The sequence below is a fragment of the Scyliorhinus torazame genome, chromosome 4, assembly GCF_047496885.1.
Source record: "Scyliorhinus torazame isolate Kashiwa2021f chromosome 4, sScyTor2.1, whole genome shotgun sequence".
In the NCBI taxonomy this organism is placed as follows: domain Eukaryota; kingdom Metazoa; phylum Chordata; class Chondrichthyes; order Carcharhiniformes; family Scyliorhinidae; genus Scyliorhinus; species Scyliorhinus torazame.
The window spans coordinates 223,290,453-223,309,336 of record NC_092710.1 but is presented as its reverse complement, the minus strand read 5'-3'; the positions used below and the strand labels follow the sequence as shown (position 1 = coordinate 223,309,336).

General features: G+C 46.2%; 1 protein-coding gene across 1 annotated transcript in view; it reads left to right on the top strand.

Moving 5' to 3' along the window:
* slc35f1 (solute carrier family 35 member F1) overlaps positions 1 to 18,884 on the top strand; it is a 531,713-nt gene that overhangs the window by 433,544 nt on the left and 79,285 nt on the right. Inside the window, exon 6 of the mRNA XM_072499393.1 lies at positions 8,759 to 8,811. Coding sequence (XP_072355494.1) covers positions 8,759 to 8,811 — 53 coding nt within the window. The remainder of the gene's footprint in view (positions 1 to 8,758; positions 8,812 to 18,884) is intronic.

Below are 18,884 nucleotides of genomic sequence, written 5' to 3'. Positions count from 1 at the left end.
CATATGAATGAGGGGCATTGAGTAGTGTGTGAGTTGACTGGCTTTGTTGAAAAGATACAACATTTGAAGATGAAGTAATTTACCTTGACCACATGCCTCACCTTTTGGCACTTCATTCAATTCCTTGGGATGTCACTATTCGCATTGACCTCCATCCTATTTCCTTGAGCAGTTGCCTGGACAGTCGAGGGAAGAGGACCTCTTCCTATAAACCTCCCACACCAGGTTCCCCGCTACTGCATCAAAAAATCTGACAGACTTTTCTCCTCATGCTGTACCATCTTTACTTTTCTGTAGGTCAGATAGTCTTCTACAGTGATTTCTGGTGTGCGCTGCACCCAGAATGTACCTTTCCCTAAGAGCTGTAGTCAGGATTTTAGTAGGGATAGCCTCATTTGAATTGGGACACCCTGCTTCCGTGTGCAAACACTTAACAGCATGTTTCACACTTGGCTGCACATCACCGTCATCGTACATTACGATCCCTACACCCTTCTAAGGAAGCTATCAAATTTTTAACCCTTAGTGTTAAATGCAGCTGTTGATGTTTTGGTTCGGACCCATCACATGGAGAGAAACTGGAAGGAAGAAAACTGCTTTCTCTTAGCTGTTTCCGGAATTCAACATTACTAACAGTAAAATGCAAAGTCGCCATAGTCCCACATGAACATAGGCTGCTTTCCCCTTTGATGGTAGAGCTCACTGGTGGTGATCTAACCTGAGCATCACCACACCTCAGGTGAGGGGCAAGGTTGAGAAGGTGGAGCCTTCTTGGATAACCTCAGCCGGTACAGGGATTGAACCCGCGCTGCTGGTTTCATCACAAAGCAGCTGTCTAGCCAAGTGAGCTAAATCGGCCCCAAGTACTAACAGTAATCGCACAGTGGTTAGCACTAATCCCTCACAATGTCAGGGACCGGGTTCGATTTCAGCCTTCGGTGACTGTCTGTATGGAATTTGTACGTTCTCCTTGTGTGTGCATGGGTTTCCTCCAGGTGCTCCGGTTTCCTCCCACAGCCCAAGTATGTGCAAGTTAGGTGGGGTTATGAGGATAGGGCAGGGGAGTGGGCTTGGGTAGAGTGCTTTTTAAGAGGGTTGATACAAACGCTATGGGCCGAATGGCCTTCTTCTGCACTGTGGGGATTCTGTGGATCCTATAGAAAAAGAAATACATGTTTACTCTATCCAGGAGGCATTGTGGCTAAGGGTGTCACGGATTTGAGGTACGATTCATCGTAGAAATATTTTGCTTTTGGGCTTGTTTGGCAGGGTGTTTCCCAGCACAGCATTGGCGCGATCACGGCCTGTATACAATGGCAGTTAGTGCCAAAAATGAGCCGCCACGTGAATCTTGCCATTACTGGCTGCCTCGCCGACTGATTAGCCTGACTCATGCCTCCATTGCTCACCGCTAACAAAAGGGACATCTTGAGGACATATCCCTCACACAGGTGGACATTGCTCAGACACTCCAGAGCGCTGCCCAGTCACTGAGGAGTGTTACTGATGGCGTCGACACCATTTTGTAGACAATGGGGAGCCTCCAGGACTGGCAGAGCAAGGTAACTCAGAGGTTTTTGGAGTTCGCTCCAACTGCCTCTCCATCTCATGGAGTCGCCCAGGGCCCTATGGCCACTGCCAGGGAGGAGGAAGCACTAGAGCCCAACCCGGGGCCTGCCACCTAGGAGACTACGGCGGTCTCCAGTTCTTCAGTATGCCCCCACCCCACCCTGTTCGGAGGATGGGTGTGAGTGTGCTGTCAGCAGAAAGACATTAGCAGGAAGGATTCAGACATTAGCAGACCCTGAGGAGTCCAGGGCTTTCCTCACAGCGAGTGATCATCACTCTTCTGCCTTGTGTGACCTGCTGACAGTGTCAACACAGGCCCATCACCCTGGAATGATGTTACACAGACCCTTGGAGGGGGAAACGGGTGGTCGGGGAAGGGCCAGTGTCATGGGAGAGAGGGGTTGGGATGGTGAATGTGGTGGGGGTGTTGAGCCCTTGGATTTGGATTTTGTTTATTGTCGCGTGTACCGAGATACAGTGAAAAGTATTTTTCTGCGAGCAGCTCAACAGATCATTACGTATATGAAAAGGAAATAAAAGGAAAGAAAATACATAATAGGGCAACGCAAGAACCACAATGTAACTACATAAACACCTGCATCGGTTAAAGCATACAGGGGTCTAGTGTTAATCAGGTCAGTCCATAAGAGGGTCTTTTAGGAGTCTGGTGACAGTGGGGATGAAGCTGTTTTTGAGTCTATTTGTGCGTGTTCTCAGACTTTTGAATCTCCTGCGCGATGGGAGATGTTGGAAGAGTGAGTAAGCCAGGTGGGAGGGATCTTTGATTATACTGCCCGCTTTCCCCAGGCAGCGGAAGCTGTAGATGGAGTCAGTGGATTGGAGGCAGGTTTGTGTGATGGAATGGGCTGTGTTCACAACTCTCTGACGTTTCTTGCGGCCTTGGGCCAAACAGTTGCCATACCAGGCTGTGATGCAGCCAGATAGGATGCTTTCTATGGTGCATCTGTAAAAGTTGGTAAGAGCCTAGTTGGACACAATATAGTAGAATTTGGAGATGATGAGGGCCGCCCTGGTCCTCCAGGTATGTTGAACCCTCAGCGTCCTCTGTCCTCTGGCTTCACCTCGGGTTCGTCCTCGAGACCCTCCTGGTCCATATCCGTCTCAGACAAGGTCACATGTCCCTCCGCTTCCTCTTCCTCATCCAGCATATCTCGCCATGCTGCTGTGCCAGATTGTGGAGGGCACAGCAGACCACCACAAAGCAGGAGACCCTCTGATGCCTAGGCATGCAGAGCATCCATCACCTCCCAGATGCACCTTTGAGCTCATGGCTGTGATATGCCACACAGGCCCCTACTCGAGCCTTGGAATGACCCAGTGGCATAGAGGTTTAGAGCTGCAATGACCGTCTCAGCCAGGGGAAGCAGGTATCCTATTCCTTGGGATGCCATGACTGCGAGGATGTGGATGTGGCAAGTTCTCCCTGTTGAGATGAAGTCTTCTGCGGCATTTGCTGAGTCTGTCAGCTCATGGAAGAACTGACGATGCCTGTACACCTTGGGCCATCGCTGGCCATCCCTTCTGGGCCCCCTCCTCATTCTGATCGGCAGCCAGGTCTTCAGGGTTCGCGGCGGCCACCATGTGGAGCTACCTCCAGCCTGCATTGGCGTTGCTGCCATCTTCGGTGTCTGCCCACCTCGGCTGACACAAGCACAAGCGAGGGCAGCCTGCGTGGGATCGACAGCAGCAAACATAGTTTTATCTGGAAGGAATTGGAGAAGGAGAGAGACTGAATATCAGTTAGGGCTTTTCCGAAGTCTCCCCACCCTTACCGTGACTGTCCCGCCTTCTCTGAGTGCCATTCAGCAAGCCAGTTGTGCTGGCAAACCTTGCTCTGCACACTCACCCACAGCCACATAAAGGAGCCCCTAGAACCCAGACTTCTGCCTTGAACATTAGGGAGGCTGTAATCAGGTGTCCTCCGCTGATCCAGGCACTTCCGTTTGGCCGCAAGAGGTTCCTCAGTGGTGAAGCCCTGCTTAGTGTTTGATTCTTGGCAGCGGCCTCTGTCATGCTGATGCTCTGAGAGTACAAGAGCACGATTCAGGCATCACAGGTTGCTGGACATGCGGTGCACTAATCATCCTCTGAGACATGGCACCTGCGCCTTCGAGGAGGCACTTGAGAGTTGAAAATATTTTGTTTTAAACAGTCAACAGTAACAAAGATTTGAAAATCAACTACCTAAAATTCCCCATATCACACTTAGCATTAAACAACAAGTAAACTTCAGCATTCCATATTGGTACCAATACAAAGCTATATCAGGCCATTTTCACAAACAAAAACAAACACACGGCATCACCCCTCGCGGGTTCCTCCAGAGAAACAGGTTAAACCTGAGAACGTGTTATCATTTTTAAAAATAAGTTTAGAGTACCCAATTCATTTTTTCCATTAAGGGGCAATTTAGCGTGGCCAATCCACCTGCCCTGCACATCTTTGTGTTGTGGGGGTGAAACCCACGCAAACACGGGGAGAATGTGCAAACTCCACATGGACAGTGACCTAGAGCCAGGATCGAACCTGGGACCTCGGCGCCGTGAGGCAGCAGTGCTAACCACTGCGCCACCGTGCTGCCCTTCGAGAACTTGTGTTATCATGTCCAGAATTTAGTCTCAAAAATGATCTGTCTATCCATGTGTGACTTGTTCCACGTATCAGTGCCATTCTCCATCCAGCAGCTGCAGCTGTGCAGGCCCTCCCACACGGCCCACTCTCAATGGGACCAAATCCACATATTCCACAGGTACTCGAGGAGCAGTTGAACAGCCTTGATTTCCAGCATGTTTAACCCAGTTGTGCCAGTTACATACAGCACTCACTACACCTTCAACAAAAGCATCAGCAATCTGCAAAAGCATTTCTTCAATAGTGTTAGCAGGTGGCCCATTTGGAACAGTGTCGCACATCAGGTCCCACAGCATCTTCTTGCTTTAAACCGGATTGCCTTCCGGGCTCGTACATCCCCCTGAGCCCAGTTCCAGGTACCAGGCATCTTAGAAGAAATTGTTCTTCTTTTTGGCTACAGAAAATGAAGGAACAGCAACAGCAATCTCCAGGCATCTGCAGGCACTAAAAGCAGCAAACACAATCTGCCAATATTTTAGTTTATTGATGGATTAAAAATACAAAAGACAACACAATAAGGACACCAATCACTTTGCACCCAGAACACACTCCCACCCCCCACCCCTGCCCAACCTACATCAGCTAGCCCACCGGCTCCAACACCGAGCACGGCGGAGGAGAAAGAGACAAACATTCCACCTCTCCCAAGAGGGGCACAGTTCAGTCGAGAACAAATCCGGCACATTATAACCAAGACCAAATACAGAATATTTTACGCTGAAAGAAAACACAAGACAGGCAGGAATATAACGACACCAGCTGTCAAGTCAGCGCACATCCAACGTGTCGTGTCCCCCCCCCCCCCCCCCCCCCCCGCCCCGGGAACCTGGAGCATAAGGGAGGAGGGAGAGAGAGTGGAAACCACCTCTCCTCTCCAGCACGGGCAGCATCTTCCAGCGACAAATCCTCAGTTACATGGTATCCTTTGTACAATCCCCACCCACCCCTGACAAACATAGACCAAACACATGTACAAAAAGAAACCAAGGAACACCAGTGACCCAGACGGCTCCCATAATGGGAGCAGCAGATGGCCACTGAACATGAAAATTAATTGGTATTACATGCATCCGGTGCAACCTCTGGGCTGCGTAGTCGAGCCGGGTCGCTGCCCCTCCTCTCCTGCAGTATCGGTGTTTGACCTTCCATCGCCACCCTGTCCGAGGGGGCATTAACAGGTGACCCACAGGTCCAGAACAGAATACACAGTCAACGCACAAAACATGTCTTTTAAAAACATCCACAGACTGCTCAAGCAAGCCCTCCTGCATCCTCAGCCCGGTAATAGACCCGCCAAAATCCTCCCCTCGCCACACTCTAGGTAAAAGAGACTAAAAGGCAACCACCGTTTTTGTTTCTTCCCTTCATCCAGAAAGCAGCAAGTAAATACAAGGGGAAAAGGTAGCTGGCAAGCAGAAAAAGCAGCAGCAAACAAACTCTCAGCTACAGCTGCCTCCAGGCATCTGCAGTCCATAGCAAGAGCAAGCAGCAAACACGGCCTGCAGCTGTGAAGTGCCCTCAGAACTAACAATGCTAATTCCACATTTGAAATAGCCTTCCGCTGTGAAGCTGCAGGCTGCTCACAGTCAAAGGGAGTGAAATTGGCTTTCCGGAGAGTAACTGCAGCATGGCTCTGTCCTGGAGAGTTTGGTAGATCAGACAAGCTGCAGATTAGGATCTCCCCAATGTTTAAAGATGGCTTGAAGGCAAAACCTCTCACCCCCCACCCCCCCACCCCCCCCCCCCCGACCTGGAAAGCTCCAGCCCTCTAACCCCCCTTGAAGGCCCTCCTTTTTGCTCTATTGAAGTCAGGTAATTCCCAGGAGATCGCTACATTCGACTTCCATCTCGTTAATGAGATTAAAATGAATGCATATTAGGCTTGATGATATTCTCGCCATTTTGGGGCATTAACTAGAAATCTCCATCAGGAGCGGGCAGTGTGAATGACACAATGGTTCACGCGAATCTCAAATTTGTCCATTCCCGCTATTCAGGTTCAATGTTGTCCCTGTATCAAATCCTTTGATACTGAATTTTTTTTAATACATTCCCAATCCTCTGATTTTGTAATGTCATATAACACAATCTAATCTGCATTAATCCATATCAACTCTGAGGAGAATTATATTCAAAACATTGACTTGGTTCTTTTCACAGATGCAGCCTAATCTGCTGAGTGTGGTTAGCGTTTTCTTTTTTGAATTCAAAACTGTTTGACTTATAATATGATCTTTCGTCACTTAAACCACTCCCTGCTCACTCTTTCATCTGCAGATACTGGAAGACTTGCTGTTATATGTGCCTCTGGCCTTCAGTTCACAATCTGTCTGTCTTTGGGGATATTGACTAAACTGGGATTTAATACAACTTCTTCCTTTCTTGCTTTAAATAATCCAAAATAACACCGTTGGAAGGCAGTGTTATTCCTGCTGTCATACAGCAAATGAAACATTGTCATTAAAGTTACTTAATACAATTATAGATCTTGAAGGTTCTTGTGGTAAAGCCCTTAGCTTTCAGTTGAAAATTGCCCACAGTGGCATGATTGATCGATGAATGCCACCAAATGAGGCATTACAGACGCAGATCATTGTTCTATTAATCTATCATCCAGCCTTCCTTCAAGTGATCCTTGAGCAAAGTAATAGTTGGAATTGTGGCTTTCGATAAGAATGTGCAGCTCAACAACTATTTTTGTTCAAAAATTATTTGTCTTTCCTAACCTCGTGGAAGTCATTGATGGATTTGTGGCTTCAGCAATTAAATCAAAGGATTTGAATTCAAGTGCCATAATAATGAATCATGTAAAATTGAATTAGAATTTATTCCACTACCTGAAGCAGGAGAATAGGACAGCCTCTAAATATTGTAGGCTAATTTATGTGCATGTTATAATTACATAATGAAAGATTTTGTAAGTTCTTTGATAAACCAGTTAGTTTCTGTTCATGTATTTCAGCACAGATGTTGTGTCTGCCTGTCTGCACTTGTGTGTGGGTGGGGAAGTTACATTGAAAAGCTGTTTGTGGTACATTATGTGCGACTACTTATTATGCTGCATTTTGTGCCAGAGTTAGCTGATAAGGAAAACTGAAATGTTACCTAGGTATAGGTAAACGTGCTAAGTCAATAGGAAAAGTAAGAGCAATAAGGCTTATGGCCATATTAAAGTAATCCGATGCACATTGAAGTCTATATTAAAGTGATTGGGTGAACCGGTCGCATAAGTAGGTCAGGGCCCTGGATTTTAATTGCCAGCATATTTTTGGCAAGAATCCATGCACGAGGGTTAATTGAACTTTCAATTCCTTAACAATTGTCAAAGGTTCTCCCTCATTTTTCTGCAGCCCAGAGGTTGTCAGCTGCATTCTGTACTTGGAAGTCTCGGGAAGCAGCTGCTGCACTTCCCTTTTGGCTTTTCCTCAGGCATGCTCTCTGGCACTGGACAGAGATTATGAAGGAGATTTTCTGCATCCGTTTTCGGGAGGGCAGGAGTGGTGGAGAATCGAGCAGGAGTATCCCCCCCCACCACCAATATCCAAAGGCCAGAGTTCTATTGGGCCAACCGGCGACTTGTCCACTGGTTAGAGAACCCTACTGGGAATCCTCAGTTCCGTGGAGAAGCCTATCAGAATCAACTGCCTTTCAAGGACATAAGTGGTTACTGTCAGGCCTTGCGTAAATTCTGCCTGCCAAGGGATGACCGCTAATCAGAGTCTGGCAACTCCTCATGCCAAAGTGGTGGATGCAAGCAGCAATGCATTCACCAGAGGCCCAGGAGCATCATAGACCCTAGGCCGTGGATGAATGAGGGCAGGATGGGGATCATTGGGTAGGAGATGTTTGAGAGAGAGAGAGACTGTGGCTTTCAGAGACGACCCACCTGCCCAATACCACGTCCCTCGATCCAGGTATGGTGAGGAACCCCCCTCTCTCCCTCCTTCCCCAACAGAGTTTGCTGGGTAGTCTTCCTAGGGTGTGGGGAAAATCTCCATTTAATCCCTGAGCCGCCCCAAAATTCTGGTGACTCGGGGACAATGGGTGCTCATTAATGGGCTTAATTGACATGCTGTTGCCAGCAACTGGGATTCCCACATCATTCTTTTCATCCTCCGACTTAATCGAGGGAGGTTTGGCTGCAGCCAGGAGAATGATGTGGGGCCTCTCCCATGGTTAAGTGGGGTCGGCTGCCATGTTTCGTGCAACAGGCTGCATTACATCCAGTCCAATGAGTGTGTTTTGGGTGTTTACGGTAAAGCTCCAAATTAATTCTGAAACAATTCTGCTTACCTGATGTATTGATGACATTGGAATTTTAGAATGTTAAATGATGGAAAACATTTTGATTGCTGCTTAATTACCACAAATTCTGATGCTCAATGACCCTACTGTGTAATTACTTAAGTATTGCTTATGGAACCATTTGTTGCATGTTTATGCTTATGAATTAACTTTTCAGGAGCGGGTATGGCCCAATATTCCTTTTGATTGAAGTGGAAAAACATGAATCTTTTTAACTTTATTTTTATTACAGGGCTATAATGGAACATAAGGAACTGTTAAAAGTACCATGGGATTGGCAGATAGGTGAGAATTCTTTTTACTACTCCTGGCTTAATTCATTTTTTTGAGGGCAAGGGTCCCAAAACATGAAGATTGAATAGCAATAAGGGTTTCGGGGTTGTAGGACTTGATTAGGACTGTATCATTCTTGTCCTTCTGCTTTCCCCTTCTATTTCTCTCAAACCAATAATTTATATATATATATATATATTCGATGAGCTGGCACACATACTATACTTTCCCCTTGCGCTTTCTGCAGCCTATTCGAACCCAGTGACTTACCATGTGCTGAACATGGCTCTGTAACAACTTCTCGAGTTTGCACAGTTTCAGCATCTGAGCTGATGGCTGCAAGTGTCCATTCAAGTGACAATACTACTTCATTTGTGAGATAAAGTTGCTCTCTCTTCTGCCTGAGCCTGTTTGTGGCTAGGCAAGTAACGGATTTTGGGGATCTGAAAGCAAAAGTCAAATTAGAAGGGGAAGGTTGGGGTGAGGAAAACAAGGTTGGGTAAAAAGCAAGAGGTCCGTGATCACGTCACTGCAGCGTGTCCGTAATGCCACAGAGCAGCGTGAGGGTTAGATGGGAGTTGAGAAGGGGCATAATGACATGCTGTCATGCGAAATGTTCTCAGTGATGCCGGTTGCAATAGCCTCTCTCATGGAGAATTGTCGACTCCCTGGACCTCAGGAGATGCAGTTATTCTTCTCCCCTTCTATTGTGTGCTGCATTATCCTGTATGAGAGAGAGAGCGAAGAGCAACAGCAGGAATGTTTAGGTAATGTGCCTGCACAGCTGAATAGCTGAAGGTATGTGAAAGCACTGAGAGGTGAGTGTGGGGCTGATATCATTGGAGGGTGAGATGGAGTATCTTGAGTGCAAGGCCTAAGTTCTGAATGCTAGGACTGCTGCTGGATAAGTGATGGAACTGAGCAACATGAGAAGTTGATGGTGTTGTGGGTATGAGATGTCCTTTGAGGAGCATTCAATGACCATGACCACCCATGTGATGTCATTGAACTTTTTCCGAACATTGCTGCCAGGTTGTCATGGCCAATCCCATTGCATTGACGTCCCCGACCACCTGCTATCATTCTCTTTGAGTGGATTTCTTTGATGACCTCCTGACTCCCATAAAAACATGGGACTTAATAGAATGGAATGGAAACAGGGCACTCGTGTGCCCATGCCAACGTATTATCGTGTGCAATGACATCCGGTAACATTCCTGACGTCACCACGCCTGATTGGGATAATACAGAAGGTGGGCAGGTGTTGAAATTGGAAATGTACCCACCTTATTCACATTGAATTAAGTTGCTTGTTAATGTGCGAATTGACACACACAATACATGTTGGAAACAATAAAGCACATGGAGTGTGATCCACACCTGGTGGGGATGGTTTAACCTGCAAGGACAGGTTTAAAATCTCCAGCTGAGTCCTTAGCTTGACCTCAGCAGTTCAGGATGCTGTGACTGCAGGCACTGCTTGATATAAAAAACTGTTTCTATGGTAAAAACTTGTTATTTTGAGGCCTAATTTTCACTGCTGAGAGGTGAATTTAGACCCTAAACTGCACCTCAGCCTTCTTGGTAGGGAAAACATAGCTAGCCCTGTCGGAAACATACCTGCCAGAGAGGAAGGGAGGAGGAGGAGATTGCCCCCCTCCCCTCCCCCTCCATGCCACCTTCACAGAGACATCAGAGCCTCAAATAGTGCCATTGCTACAAAATGCTGGTTTGGACCTCCGACATCCTCAAAAGACTTCAGGATTTTTGAGCCTTCCCTGTAGCTTCCTGGGACAAGAATACACATAATGAGGGTTTACTCACCCTTGCCGATCTCAGGAAGTCATTCAGCCTCTTCATGCATTGCGTATAGATGTGAAGCAATCTCGTGTTGGTGTGCTTCATGGCCACCTCCTCCCAGGCTGAACATTTCACAAAAGGCAGTCTCCTCATCCTGCCTGCTGACATTAGGACTTCATGCCTAATGGACACAGCCTGGAGGAGGCCGTGGGGGCATTCATCATTGAAACACAGGGCTGTTTTTGCTCTTCTTCCCTGCCTCGCCCCTCACTCATTTATCTCAGCCATTTATGGAGGCATACATGCTGGAACTAAACAGTTCCTCCATGTTCAGATGCTGCAAGCATTTCCAAGATCAGATTGAATGCCATCTGTGCTCACTGGCAAGAAACAACTCAAACTCTACACATTTCAAGACAATTTACACATGTCGAACAATGTCTGATATTATTTCCAACAAATAAGTATTGAATTTGGGTTGAAGACTCTTCTATTTGCTGGCTCATCTGACACTAGCCCATGTCAGGTAGACCTTTACATTGAATGGCCACGGGTAACTACTGTGGACATCGGGCCCTCCAGCTCCGATTGGGCAGATGCAAGAAAGACATTCGGCCTCGTGACATTGAAACCCACCCTCAGGCTCGCAATTGGCTAATTACTGTTTTATACAGTGTTGGAAAGTCATCTGCTTCCAGGTGCGCATCTGCCCCCATTCATTCAGCCTATAGTCTCGCTCTTCCTATCCAACACCATGACTAAATTCTCTATGAACCTGGAAGTGCTCTCTCTGTCCTGGTGTGCCATTTATTTTGTTTCCAATTGTAGACAATCGCAAAATGGCAGTCAGCAGCAGCAGGACCTTTTCATTCAGTGCAACTTCCCCTTTTAAAAAGACTGCATTTAAAAGCTGGAGGCTAGATGAAGCACGTTGCAAATACTTAGGCCTTCTATTGAACATGGATCCAGTCAGGAACATGGATTGCAATTGACAGAATGCAACAATTAGACAAATGAGGAGGCAGCAAAACGTTTGTGTGATGCCCACCTGAGTGAGACCAAGTGCGGGTGACCATGGCCAAAAATAAGTGCAGTCAAATTTTTAATCCGCAAAGTATTTTTTTATCTTAATCGCAAAAACTTTGTCCCTGCATGTGTGCATAGAGTGACAAGACTAAGGTATGATGCACGTTGTTTGCCTCAAATTTTAAAATCACCAACCAGTTCATAAATGGAACTGCAAACAGTGAGTGCACTTTACTTGCTCTTAATTATCACATGAAATCACATTTTTTCAGTGTCATGTTGATTTTTCCACCCAGTGTGACTTTATACATTTATGCCAGTGGAGCTTCTGGACAACTTCAAAGCTCCCCGTCAGGGAATTGAACCCCCTTTATATATTTATAACATGAAACAAGACAGAAAGTGAAGTGTGTCAGAAGCTTGTGCACTGTAATCCAATAGCATCTCAAGTCTTCTGTTCTTTCCTTGGTTGTCTCTCATGCCTCAAGCCACATGAGGCAGACAAAAGATGTGTTTATTTCTGTTGCCATAGTTAGTTTAACTGAACAGACCATTAGCCTGTCACTAAATGGGTGCCACTCCATGTTAAGATGTCTGACCAGGAAACTTTCCATCTTACCACCTGGCATAGATGTATAGGAAGGATTTACGAGATAATCAACCTGTTTGACCACATTATGAACACCAACTCCTGGAGAGGGACTTGAACCCAGATCTTCTGGCTCAGGAATAGGGGCCCTACCCACTGCATCACAAGACCTCCATCATTGCAAGACTAAAGGGAAAGGAATATTGCATGTTCTTTAGATATCCAAGTCAACTAATAGCATGTTACATTGGCGGTGCTAATCCATGATAGTGATAGAATATGTGGAGTAGTTTTATACAATGTAAAGGACAGCTGAGAAAAAACAATCTCACATTCCCTTTTTGGATTGTCATGCCAAAATAACACTTATGTGGTGTGTTAGGAATGCCCTTGAGTAATATTGGTAAAATAAGATTATGATTATGATTGGGGTTTGGCAGTGCAGATTGCCACATCATCAAGGTGACATGATAACTAATGGAAACTAATTCTCAGTGGCCCTCTTTCTATCAACGGTGTTTTGATATATTTTACAAGTCAAAATTAATAATATTAAACTTCAATATGACACAGAATTACTGAAATAACACAAACCACTTCACCTTCCATGACTGCTGACAAAGATCTGCAGTATACAGATACTTAGGTGATGGATGAAACCAGGGCCCTGCTATGTGCTGATGCAGTATATCCAGCTTTAATATTTGGTGTCACAGAGTGGCAATATGTGGGATTGTGTCCACAGTTGCCCACAAAGCACATTTTTAATATCAGCAATGTTGTCGGGAGGAGACACCAAAGCCCAACATTTCTACATAGGAAATGTTGAGAAGCACAGAAGGTAAGTCGCTGCGCGCAGGTCTCAGCACATCCTAGTTTTAAGATCAAGAGCTGAATTGGCAGATATTTGGGACCAGGTTGCCTGTCTGCCTGCCAACTCCTCATGAAAGAAGCTTGTGAGGTTGAGGGAAATCTAAGAATGTAAAATAAATCACAAAAGTGGGAGAACACAATCTGTTTATAAAATTTTTGCATATGGTGAGCTTTAATTTCCTCAATACTCTCAGAAATTAGCACCCCAATATATCTCCTGCTAGGATACAAATACCAATTTCACTGAGGGCGTGTGCCGAATAGCAAGGGCTGAGATTTGTCCAATGCCAGATTGGCTTGGGCAATATGCAAGGCTACCTGGCTGCCCCCTTGAAAAGGTGTTCGGTCTTTAACTATGCTATACTGGGGCCAGAATGTCTTTTAAAAACCCCTCTGTAAAATTGGTCAGCAGCCGAGCAGAATATGTGCAGGGCATGAAAATGTTTTTCATTTTTCTTCTGTGGTCTAATTAGCAAACCTTTAAAAAAAAAAAACCCCAAACAAAAATGGATCAGCCAAAAGGCTGTCTCCAGCAACATAAATGTTTTAACCTTTCCCTTTAACGACCTGCTGCTCACAACATTTGTGCTCTGTTGAGCTGCCTCAGGAGGCCGGAGCAGGGCAGCCCGGGCCTAGGGCCAGATTTCAGAAAAGCCTCGCCTCCAGTTTCAGATGCAAAACCAGACCCGAGTTAATTTCATCCTCTATCTGTCAAATAGAAAGACAGCCATGCCCTCAGATTTTTATTTATAAGCTGTCTGTTGTTGCTGAAGATGGAAAATTTACCTTAATAAGCCAATACGTATACATGTCACGAATAGCATTATAAACCATTGTGCAAGCCCAAGATTTCATCAGAGTCTAAACAAAACTAAACGCTGGAGTTAAAATTGAAAAAGTTATTGAAAGAGAAATCCGGGTAACATTTCAGGTAAATTTCATAAGGATTTGTCCATAAATCCTAGACTGTCTCTGCAGTTTAGGTGCCGATTAACTTGCCGTGCATTTTCTGTTTTTAATTGCAGTCTGAAAACTTCTAATCCCTGCCATCACTTTCCATCAGTGGGGGTGACTCACCAATGGCCACCAGCAGGATCTTCCAGCCTCGTCAATGTCTGAGATGTTTTGCTTGGTTCACCCGTCCCTACGCCAGGCAACACGCCACAGGGTGCATCCCAAATAATATTAGCACATTTGAGATAGCACTGTTTTCTGGACTCACTCCTACTTGGAATTCAGACTGGAACTGCCCAACTCATTTCATATGAATCCTTGCAAGGAGCAGAAAAATTAGACTTTCAGTTTATCGGTTTGGCCTGAATACAAGATCATGTCCGAGAAGTAAACAACCTCCCAAATATTTAGTTATTACAAACATAAATTCTGGAAATTCTCTTTAAGGTAATCCGAGGACCTCTGTCTGAAAAACAGGCCAAACGCAACCCAGCCAATTACTGTCCTATCAGTCTACTCTCCATCATCAGTAAAGTTATGGAAGGGGTCATAAACAATGCTATCAAGCAGCACTTAACTTAGTAATAATCTGCTCACTGATGCTCCATTTGAGTTCTGCCAGGGTCACTAAGTTTCTAACCTCATTACAGACTTGGTTAAAACGTGGACAAAAGAACTGAACACCAGAGGTGAGGTGAGAGTGACTGCCCTTGACATCAAGACAGCATTTGATCAAATATAGCATCAAGGAGCCCCAGCAAAACTGTAGTCAATAGGAATCAATTGGGTGAAGTTATGCTTGGCTCAAAGGAAGATGGTTATGGTTGTTGAAGGTGAGTCTCAAGACATCACTGCAGACGTTTCTCAGGGTAGTGTCCTAGGACCAACCATCTTTGGTTGGATATGGACTACAGCAGTCCATGTGCAAATGCAGCAAAACCTGTACAAATCAAGGCTTGGGCTGACAAGTGGCAAGTAACATTCAAGTCACACAAGTGCCAGGCAATGACCATCTTCAATAAGAGAGAATCAACCCTCGTTCCTTTACATTCAATGCCATTACCATCACTGAATACCCCACTAGCAACATCCCGGGGGTTACCATTGACCAGAAACTGAACTGGACTAGCCATATAAATACTGTGGCTACAAGAGCAGGTCAGAGACTAGGAATCCTGTTGTGAGTAACAAAGGACAAAAGAACAAAGAACAGGCCCTTCGGCCCTCCAAGCCTGCGCCAACCATGCTTCCCGTCTAAACTAAAATCTTCTACACTTCCGGGGTTCATATCCCTCTATTCCCATCCTATTGATGTATTTGTCAAGATGCCCTTTAAACGTCACTATCGTCCCTGCTTCCACCAGCTCCTCCGACAGCGAGGTCCAGGCACTCGCTACCCTCTGTGTAACAAAACTTGCCTTGCACATCTCCTCTAAACCTTGCCCCTCGCACCTTAAACCTATGCCCCCTAGTAATTGACCCCTCTGCCCTTGGCAAATGTCTCTGACTATCCACTCTTGTCTATGCCCCTCATAATTTTGTAGACCTCTATCAGATCGCCCCTCAACATTCTTTGTTCCAGTGAGAACAAACCAAGTTTATTCAACCTCTCCTCATAGCTAATGCCCTCCTTACCAGGCAACATCCTGATGAATCTCTTCTGCACCCTTCTAAAGCCTCCACATCCTTCTAGTAGTGTGGCTACCAGAATTGAACACTGTACTCCAAGTGTGGCCTAACTAAGGTTCTATACAGCTGCAACATGACTTGCCAATTTTTATACTCAATGCCCCGGCCAATGAAGGCAAGCATACCGTATGCCTTCTTGACTACCTTCTCCACCTATGTTGCCCCTTTCAGTGACCTGTGCACCTGTATACCAAGATCTCTCTGACTGTCAATACTCTTGAGGGTTCTACCATTCACTGTATATTCCCTACCTGTATTAGACCTTCCAAAATGCATTACCTCACATTTGTCCGAATTAAACTCGATCTGCCATCTTGCCGCCCAAGTCTCCAAATGATCTAAATCCTGCTGTATCCTCTGACAGTCCTCATCGCTATCCGCAATTCCACCAACCTTTGTGTCATCCGCAAACTTACTAATCAGCCTAGTTACATTTTCCTTCAAATCATTTATGTATACTATGAACAGCAAAGGTCCCAGCACCGATCCCTGCGGAACACCACTAGTCACAGCCCTTCAATCAGAAAAGCACCCTTCCATTGCTTCTCTCTACCTTCTATAACCTAGCCAGTTCTGCATCCATCTTGCCAGCTCACCTCTGATCCTGTGTGACTTCACCTTTTGTACCACTCTGCCATAAGGGACCTTGTCAAAGGCCTTACTGAAGTCCATATAGACAACATCCACTGCCCTACCTGCATCAATCATCTTTGTACCTCTTCGATACCTCTATCAAGTTAGTGAGACATGACCTCCCCTTCACAAAACCGTGCTGGCTCTCACTAATACGAACCCTTGCTTCCAAATGGGAGTAGATCCTGTCTCAAAGGATTCTCTCCAGTAATTTCCCTACCACTGACGTAAGGCTCACCGGCCTGTAGTTCCCTGGATTATCCTTGCTACCCTTCTTAAACAAAGGAACAACATTGGCTATTCTCTAGTCCTCTGGGACATCACTTGAAGACAGTGAGGATCCAAAAATTTCTGTCAAGGCCTCAGCAATTTCCTCTCTTGCCTCCTTCAGTATTCTGGGGTAGATCCCATCAGGCCCTGGGGACTTATCCACCTTAATATTTTTCAAGACTCCCAACACCTCGTCTTTTTGGATCTCAATGTGACCCAGGCTATCTACACACCCTTCGCCAGTCTCAACATCCACCAATTCCTTCTCTTTGGTGAATACTGATGCAAAGTATTCATTTAGTACCTCACCCATTTCCTCTGGCTCCACACATAGATTCCCTACCCTGTCCTTCAATGGGACAACCCTTTGCCTGGCTACCCTCTTGCTTTTTATGTACGTGTAAAAAGCCTTGGGATTTTCCTTAACCCTATTTGCCAATGACTTTTTGTGATCCCTTTTAGCTCTCCTGACTCCTTGCTTAAGTTCCTTCCTGCTTTCCTTATATTCCACACAGGCTTCGTCTGATCCCAGCCTTCTAGCCCTGACAAATGCCTCCATTTTCTTTTTGACGAGGCCTACAATATCCCTCGTTATCCAAGGATCGTGAAATTTGCCATATTTATCCTTCTTCCTCACAGGAACATGCCGGTCCTGATTTTTTTCCAACTGACATTTGAAAGCCTCCCACATGTCAGATGTTGATTCACCCTCAAACATCCGCCCCCAATCTATGTTCATCAGTTCCCGCCTGATAGTGTTATAATTAGCCTTGCCCCAATTTAGCACATTCACCCGAGGACCACTCTTAATCTTGTCCATCAGAACTTTAAAACTTACCGAATTGTGGTCACTGTTCCCGAAATGCTCCCCTACTGAAACTTCTACCACCTGGTTGGGCGCATTCCCCAATACCAGGTTCAGTACAGCCCCTTCCTAGTTGGACTATCTACATATTGTTTTAAGAAGCCCTCTTGGATGCTCCTTACAAACTCTGCCCCGTCCAAGTCCCTAGCACTGTGAGTCCCAGTCAATATTGGGGAAGTTAAAGTCTCCCCTCACAACAACCCTGTTGCTTTTACTCCTTTCCAAAATCTGTTTACCTATCTGCTCCTCTATCTCCCACTGGCTGTTGGGAGGCCTGTAGTAAACCCCCAACATTTTGACTGCACCCTTCTTATTCCTGATCTCTACCCATATAGCCTCGCTGCCCTCTGAGGTGTCCTCCCGCAGTACAGCTGTGATATTCTCCCTAACCAGTAGCGCAAGTCTTTCGCCCCTTTTGCCTCCCCCTCTATCCCGCCTGAAACATCTAAATCCTGGAACGTTTAGCTGCCAATCCTGTCCTTCCCTCAACCAGGTCTCTGTAATGGCAACAACATCATAGTTCCAAGTACTAATCCAAGCTCTGAGTTCATCTGCCTTAACTGTTATAATTCTTGCATTAAAACATATGCCCTTCGGGCCACCAGTCCCGCTGTTTTCTGCAACATCTCCCTGTCTGCTCTGCCTCAGAGCCATAGTGGCCGTATTTTCTAGTTCTCCCTCAATCTTTTCACCTTCTGACCTATTGCTCCGGTGTCCACCCCCCTGCCATACTAGTTTAAACCCTGACTCAACTCCGGACCCCCCAAGCCTGCCCACTACCTTCAAGGTCAAGAGTGTAATGGAATATTCCCCACTTGCCCGGATGAGTGCAGCTCCAACACTCAAGACGCTTGACGCCATCCAGCACAAATCAGCCGGCTTGATTGGCACGCCTTATTCATGCATTCACTCCCTCCACCACCGAAGCACATTGGCAGCAGTGTGTACCATCTACAAAATGCACTGCAGGAACTCACCAAGGTTTCCTAGGCAGCAGCTTTCAAACCATCGACCACTACCATCTAGAATGACAAGAGCAGCAGATACCTGGGAGCACCACCACCTGGAGGTTCCCTTCCAAGTCACTCACCATCCTCACTTCATAGAATCATAGAATCTACAGTGCAGAAGGAGGCCACTCGGCCCATCAAGTCTGCAGCAGCCCCCGGAAAGAGCACTCCATTCAAGCCCATGCCTCCAACCTATCCCCGTAAGCCCACTTAACCTTTTTGGACACTAAGGGCAATTTAGCATGGCCAATCCACCTAACCTGCACATCTTTGGACTATGGGAGGAAACAGGAGCACCCGGAGGAAACCCACGCAGACACGGGGAGAACGTGCAGACTCCGCACAGACAGTGACCCAAGCCGGGAAATGAACCTGG